The 7,482-nt window shown below is 47.3% G+C and overlaps 3 protein-coding genes across 3 annotated transcripts; 2 read left to right on the forward strand and 1 right to left on the reverse strand.

Moving 5' to 3' along the window:
* Positions 1-188: 188 nt before the first annotated feature.
* Positions 189-4,183, forward strand: DFJ58DRAFT_723174 (uncharacterized protein; the record flags this gene model as incomplete). Its single annotated transcript, XM_041384958.1, has 11 exons — positions 189-731; positions 790-1,292; positions 1,358-1,533; positions 1,814-2,011; positions 2,060-2,685; positions 2,748-2,928; positions 2,989-3,279; positions 3,436-3,602; positions 3,660-3,665; positions 3,733-3,987; positions 4,043-4,183. The coding sequence occupies 11 exons, from the start codon at positions 189-191 to the stop codon at positions 4,181-4,183; spliced, it is 3,087 nt and encodes a 1,028-aa protein (XP_041248870.1).
* Positions 4,184-4,483: 300 nt separating this feature from the next.
* Positions 4,484-5,503, forward strand: DFJ58DRAFT_723175 (uncharacterized protein; the record flags this gene model as incomplete). Its single annotated transcript, XM_041384959.1, has 4 exons — positions 4,484-4,673; positions 4,724-4,926; positions 4,982-5,155; positions 5,204-5,503. 4 exons carry the CDS (start codon positions 4,484-4,486, stop codon positions 5,501-5,503), a joined length of 867 nt encoding a protein of 288 aa, XP_041248871.1.
* Positions 5,504-6,098: 595 nt separating this feature from the next.
* Positions 6,099-7,086, reverse strand: DFJ58DRAFT_837642 (uncharacterized protein; the record flags this gene model as incomplete). Its single annotated transcript, XM_041392385.1, has 4 exons — positions 6,099-6,301; positions 6,681-6,827; positions 6,895-7,025; positions 7,046-7,086. The coding sequence occupies 4 exons, from the start codon at positions 7,084-7,086 to the stop codon at positions 6,099-6,101; spliced, it is 522 nt and encodes a 173-aa protein (XP_041248872.1).
* Between the last annotated feature and the right edge of the window lie 396 nt (positions 7,087-7,482).

The raw sequence follows: 7,482 nt of genomic DNA on the forward strand, positions 1-7,482 counted from the left end.
CTCTGGCAAGCAACAGTCATCTTCATTTCCTGAGTCTGGGTCTGACCGGATCACACAGAGTCAGAATGCATATCTCCGGCAATGGAAGTGCAAGTTCAAGGACTACATAAATTCACTCATGGTCAGAGAAGCTCCTCCACCCAACTGACTTTGTTCAGTCTGCAAGAAGGATGGGGTGTATAGATGTCATGGCTGTTTCAACGAGCCACTCTTTTGCACAGACTGTTGCAGAATTCAGCATCAAAGACATCCATTCCATCGCATCAGTCAATGGACCGGATCATTTTTTCAAGAAACTTCACTCATTAAAGTTGGCCTGCACATTCACCTTGCTCATGACAGGCACACCATGTCCCAGCAGCAGCATGGATTACTCATCCGATGTCTTTCAATGGTCAGATACCGATGACGATATAGATGACGATTACCCAGAGGGACCTTTCATTCCACTGGTCAGAGACCCGGATCAGCCAGCAATAACTGTGGTAGACAAGTCCGGTGTTCACTCCCTTTCCATATGTTATTGCCACTGCCCTGGTGCTCTCAGCCGAGACATGCAGCTCTTTCAAGCCGGCTTGTTCCCGGCATCTTTCACCAGACCGAAAACTGCATTCACATTCGCTGTCTTGGACGACTTTCTGTTAGACAATCTCGAGTGCGGTACATCGGCCATGAATTACTACAGCAAAATTCGCAGACTAACATCGAGCATCTTTCCACTAATGGTTCCGGTGAGCTGGGTTTCACTTGGTATTTCACCATCCGGTCATTAAAGAACGATATCCGTAGGATCGCTACAGAGAGCTCATGAGAGCCGCCAGGCAGTGGCAACAATGCAAGCTTTACAAGTGGCATGGATTTGCCCACAAAGATGACCAGCCAAAGGACGGCGATCTCGCCCTATTTTGCCCGGCATGTCCGCAACCGGGTATAAACTTGGACCTGTCTACCGGTACAGTCGCCCAGTCAGATGATACACCTTCCTGGCTCATGACTAGATATTTGGTCATGGATGGAAATTTCAAAGCGGAGCACATGCATCCGGTGAATCCATCCGACGAAGTATCATTGATGGATGGCCTGGGATTCATGGTCTCCGATGAAAGATACAAGAGGCATTTAGCCACTGCTCGAGACCATGTCCAAAGGTCAGATTGCAATAATCACCGAGCAGTAAACCAAGCAAACGCCTCACGGCAAAGGCTGGAGGCCACCGGTATAGGAGGATGTGCATGTGCACAGCATGGATGTTTCGTCCCACATTCGATGGTGGACTTTCAGAAAGGCGAAAGGTTGGTACATATTGCATCCGGTCACATCAATGGCTGATCTTACAACTCTTACCCGGAATGATCAGGCAGATGAACATGGACTATGCATTAAGTCAAGCGCTCAACTATAAGACAGACGGAATCTCTCGCGCCATTACATTCTATGACATAAATTGTCAGTATAACAAGTATTTGAAGGACCGGATCGCTTCAAGCATGTATCTTTCCATCCCCATCAGTATGGATATCATTCCTGGAATAGGTTTGTGGCATGTCCATGGACATCAAGACAGCTGCTTTGTCCGGTATGCATCGAATTTCATCCATGGCACCGGCAGGATAGATGGAGAGATCATGGAGACCCTCTGGGCTCCTATGAATATAATCTCTCCATCGGCCAGGGGCATGGGAACTCCCATCGCAAGGAGGTATTGGATTATCAGATGAATGATTGCAACTTCATGAAAATGATTCGTATAAGTAAGTTGCCAACCTCCACATGTACATATATTGTCCGTACTCATACAATGCATGTCCGGTAGCCAAGTTTCTGTCCAGGAAGTTGAAAGAGGCTATCAAGGGTGCTGCGGAGAGCAAACTTGCGTTTGATAATCTCAACGAGACAGCCCAGCCTGACATGGTCATTATATGGAAGGAAGAGGAGGCACTCGCTCATGCAAACAGAGCGGAGGATCCTGCAGCTATGGACATCTATGAGGTCCGGTTGGAAAGGGGCAAGTGTCTACTGTTATTGATTGTCCGGCATGTCTGATCACATGGTCGTGCAGCTCCAACAAGAAAACAGCAGGAGTTGCGCCTGTTGCAGGCTCAAAATCGCCCTGAACATCCGGTCATCAACCCCCCCGGTCGACGAGGAGCTGCCACTTGGCTCGCAACCGGTCTCACTATAGAGGAATCCCAAGTATCTCTCTCCAGGGATGTGAAAAGGTTACGAATGCACCCCACAGATATGCAATTGTTGAAAGTGGCACGATGCCGGGATAAGCTTCACACTCAGATTACGAGCTTTCTGGAGATGGCACCTACTTATCTTGGAGTCGATGTCAATGTCAATGACCCGGAGTTTCCGGTGATTGTTCACAATTCACTCAATGATAATTATGAAGATTACTCTGATATCGACGAAGATCAAAATCCCGGTCCGGACATTCACGATGCTTCCATATTTCAACCGGAGCTCACCGTCATACCTCTGCCATCCAACATTGGTGAAGTGAGGTGCAGGGAGTTAGGTCTCACCAATCTCATGAAAGAAGAAATTGCCCTACGAGAAGGCCAGGCCAATGACGCACTCCATGCCATTAGAGTTCATTTAGGGGATAAAGCTGTTATATTCCGCAATACTGTCCGGTCAGCCAAGTCACAGGCTTCGTCTACTAGGGCATGGACTCGAGTTCGCTCAGTGGAAACAGCAGTCAATCTCAATGCTAGTATATATTCGAAATGCGGTCGCAGTTGGCGAAGCTCCCTGACCATGACCTCTTGAAGAAATATCTTCCTTTGAAGAAAGAAGACCTGAAGGCCAGCTCTGCAGTGGCTGATCCAAATGCACGTGGTCAAAGGGATACCACTCTTTCATGGTTCTGGTCCTTGGATGTTCAGGGAGACACATCCGGAAATGATTGGATGACAGAATGTGAGTGTCCGGTGCCTCCGGTTACAGCGGGTTGTCCGGTCTCACATGTTCTAATAATAGTTTACCGGGTTAATTGGCTCCGGATGAAAGCACTGCGCGACCGGTGGAACGAGGAGGTTATTATTGTCAAACATGAAATGCAGTGGTCAATTAATTTCTTTAAACATCAAGCCAAGCAATGGCTCGGTCACATGCACAACGCAACTGCTGCAGGGCTCACCGGACATACATGTTATGCTGCCCAACAATCTCACATATATGACCAACTAGTGGCACATGCAGAGGATTCTTTTTGCAAAATGATTGTTCAGCTACAAGTACCGGTACCGGTTGAGATGGTTGGTGGTACCAGTTAGTTACATAATTGTGGTTACCTGTTGATAATACCTGTTATGTAATATACGCGTGTGTTGGCATATAAATAATCCTAGTGTGTCGGTCACACTATAGCCTCACATTTCTCTCCATGAACAATACTACGAACTCTCATCCCCTCTGACCAAATAGTCATTGCCGCCAAGGGCAATCACATCACAGCTGCAGATATCTCTCGTGCACTGTTTTATGCCAATTCCCGGATGCTGGCCATGCGCCTGCATGTTGACAAGAGTTTTTCCCTGGCCATGCCTGGTTATGCAGAGGCTTTCTACACCCTGATGAAATGGGAGATGGAGGTGGGTGGCCAGCCATGCTGATACTCCCATACCCTCATCTTTGTCTCTTTCATATAGACCTTTGTAACTGCCTTTCATTAACATATGTTTTATTACCCGGTTGTCCGCTACTATTCCTCAACTTCTCAAGGATGTGCTCTCCACCATGACCGCACACACTTTGGTGGACCGGCGACCGGATGTTAATGCCATTTTGCAGGATATCCGTGCATTGCGCATTTCTGCTGATTCAATCAAATCAGATGACTATGATATTGCTCATATGCCGGACTACTTCAATGACTGGTGGAAGGAGCCGCTTGGTTGTTGCAGGGTTTCAGATATGTTGCCCAAGTCATCTGTCCAAGATGTTATGGATTTGGTTGCATGGCACTTTTCACACCTGGTCAGTCAGTCCATATGATCTTCTTAACACCAGATACTAACACCATACATGACAGCCAGATCATGTGAGAACCAGCCTTCTCCCATATATTGTACAAGGTCCGGATAATCTGCCTGGAGACAATTGGTTCGTGCCACCGGACACAAATTGGGAGGGAGTTGCTGGACATGTTGCAGCTAAGGATGGTGAATCTTAGGCGTTCAAGTGACCGGTTGACTGGCTTGGTTGGGCTGATTGATGAAATCACCCAGGCTGTATCATCCTCACAGGCACTCATTGACAGGTTAAATACAGATGACAGTGCCTCCATGTAGTAACAGTTAAGCGCACCCTAATGTCTGCTGGTATCCGGCCAATCTATTATACAATCATGTCATGTGTACCGGCATGTAAATGAAGTCTGTCCATGCAATCAGAGGTCATGTGAAAGTGAAGCTATTTTCTCCAATTGATATATCAGTGGTGCTTTCCTGTCACTTGATTGAATTGGCAAGCCATGGTTACAATTCCAGTTGACTGGGCCTTGTACCAGACATACCTTGCTGGTGAATTGGTGCATGAGATTTTCATGTCTACAATTCTTCACCGACCGGTAAAGGATATGGACCTTGGGCTCTTGGATATCGACACTTGCATTGCTTTGGAGCAGCTCGCCAATGTGATGGCTACTGCATACTCTAACGCTGGTAGGTATTCCAGCTCATTTATCTGTTCTGGTCAACTAATTTGCAGACAGTTCATTTTAAAATAGATATGGTTAGATACAATGACACCCTGGACAAAGATGAATCCAGTCAAAGTGAGAAACGAGAGGAGAATCTTTTCAATAGATTCCCCCCTGAAGAGGAACGTTTCTTGACAACCCCATCCATTGTCATTGATTCCGGCGGTAGAATCATTGCCTGGTATTTGCCTGGAGCACTGACCGCTATGATAATGGTCTGTTTTGTGTGCATCTCCATGTCAAATTATCTTACCCGGATATATGACACAGAAAGATATTCATGGTGCCACAGATTCCATGAGTGGTTTGTTGAAGCATAGCATCACAACAAGCAAGATTGCTCAATGGAGGACCCACCAGTCTAACTTCCATACAAGTCCAGATGGGATGGTCACCCCCGGTTGCATCAATATATCCCCTGCATGGTTTCAGCAAGGAAGAGAGGTGTGTCCGGTCGGCATGCATTGGAATCTCTTGTATGAAGTATTGTAGAAACACGGCTTTCCGAATCTTGACCCGGAAGATGGCTTCTCGCCAGAGGTATCAGCGGCACTGAAAGGTGATGCCGGTCGCAACATTACGATATCCCTTCAAAGGTCCGGTATCATCATCTCTGCTGCACTTCAAGTCATGCACCCTGATCTTTATTGGGCCGGAATGGAAACTCAAGTCAGGCTGGGTGTATGGGCTGCCAGATATGAATTAGATGAGATGCACTATCATCTTCAACACTGGACATCCGTCTTTAATGTGGTATCGATCATATGCAATCGCCAGTCACCTCCCTCATAGAGATCCCAAATGTCGACCGGCAGCATTTGATATCATGACGACCGCCGGTATTTATCACCCGGTCGTCATGGACTTTATGAATCTCAGGATCAAGTTTCTATATGACTCTGGCTCAATGCTGGCTTCATCATGTCGACTGGTGAGACATTACATGGATGTGGAAGAGGGCAACTGGATTGTGACTGCGTGGTACATGTGAGACAGCATCCACAATTTTGTTGGGACTCCGAGCACGGAGTATGCAAAATATGACCGTGTAAATATTTAGCAACTCTATGTACTCATTCGAATATACATCTGGTATACTCGGTTATCGTATTGAGATGGTTTCCGAATGCGCTGGGTGGATAATTGAGCCGTACCGGATATTTATCATGGACGGACTGTATGGGTATAGACCCGGATGTACATTGCTGGTTAGAATACACTGCACCGGGTAAGGTATCGTGCTACCCATATCATGTCCCATCCCTCGGCCAATTCGTATCCGGTTAGTACACTGCATGTACCGGATACATTGACCTGCCTCATATTTCACCCCCATCCCTCGGCCCACTCTTCTCCGGTTAGTATACTCTGTATGCACCGCATGCCCTTACCCACCTCTTATCCCACCCCACCCCTCGGCCCATTCCATTTCATGTACTACCGTCTCATCTGTATCATCCATTTCATCCCCATCTGGCTCATCCATTTCATTTACCACCAGCTCATCTGTATCATCCATTTCATGTACTACCGTCTCATCTGCATCATCCATTTCATCACCATCCGGCCCGTTTAACACTACCGGCTCATCTGTATCATCCATTTCATCCCCATCTGGCTCGTCCATTTAACACTACCGGCTCATCTGTATCATCCATTTCATTCACCACTGGCTCAATCTGTATCACCCATTTCATGTACTACTGTCTCATCTGTATCATCCATTTCATCCCCATCCGGCTCATCCGTATTATCCATTTCATGCCCCCTCCAACTCTTCCAGCCCATTCGTTTAACACTTCTGGTTCATCCGTATCATCCATTTCACCTTCGCCTTCCATACCGGAAGAAATTTCCATCATCTACCAGATGGGATATCATCGAGCTTTACCCCCCCGGCCCATTCGTCTTCCATTGTGCCCCACATACCGGCCCACTCGTCCCCATCGCACCTATATCCCTGGCCCACTGGACTCTAGTGCACCCCATACCCCCGGCCCACCCATCTCCATTGTACCCTGTACTCTTGGCCCACTCGTCTCCATCACACCCATCTCCCTGGCCCACTCATTTACATTGCACTGCATTCGTCCGGCCCACTCGTCTCCATTGCACACTGGATTCATTTATATACATAGATATCCTATATAGTACATTCCTATACTACCGTCTACAAGATATACCACTGGCCCATCCGTTTGGAACAGGTACACACCACCCTCCGGCCCACTCATCTATCATGGTACACTTATGGCCATGGGCCCACATGGGCTGGCCCGCCTCTATTGGTACATTGTCACCCTCAGCTGTCCGTCTAATACGGGTATAAGTTACTGTACTATGTGTGGCATGAACAGCACGAGTAAGGCGAGCATTGTTGAGATTTCCAGGCAACTGTATGCCAATGACAATGGCAAGCAGGAAGTGACAGATTTGATTGTGCTCCGTTCCACTAACACGCGAGAGATTACTGATACCCTTCAGAAACAATCAGATATTATGGTTTGGGGGAAGTCTACAACAACAAGCATCAATTTCGGCTTCGCTATATGCCTCCTTGATCCACTCGATGAGGTGCTTTACAATACCCTAGTAGAGTTGATGTAACATGTCCGGCGTGATGGATTGGAATATATTAGCATGCGGGAGATCCAGCCAGAATGGTTTGTAGACAGGCTTAATGCCACGCTCCTGGAATGCTCATCTCCACAGGTCATAGTCCTCATCAACGAGCGACAATGCAGCGACAATTGCCTCGAGGTCTCACAGCT

The sequence above is a fragment of the Suillus subalutaceus genome, assembly GCF_016647625.1.
Source record: "Suillus subalutaceus strain FC151 chromosome Unknown DFJ58scaffold_11, whole genome shotgun sequence".
Taxonomy (NCBI): domain Eukaryota; kingdom Fungi; phylum Basidiomycota; class Agaricomycetes; order Boletales; family Suillaceae; genus Suillus; species Suillus subalutaceus.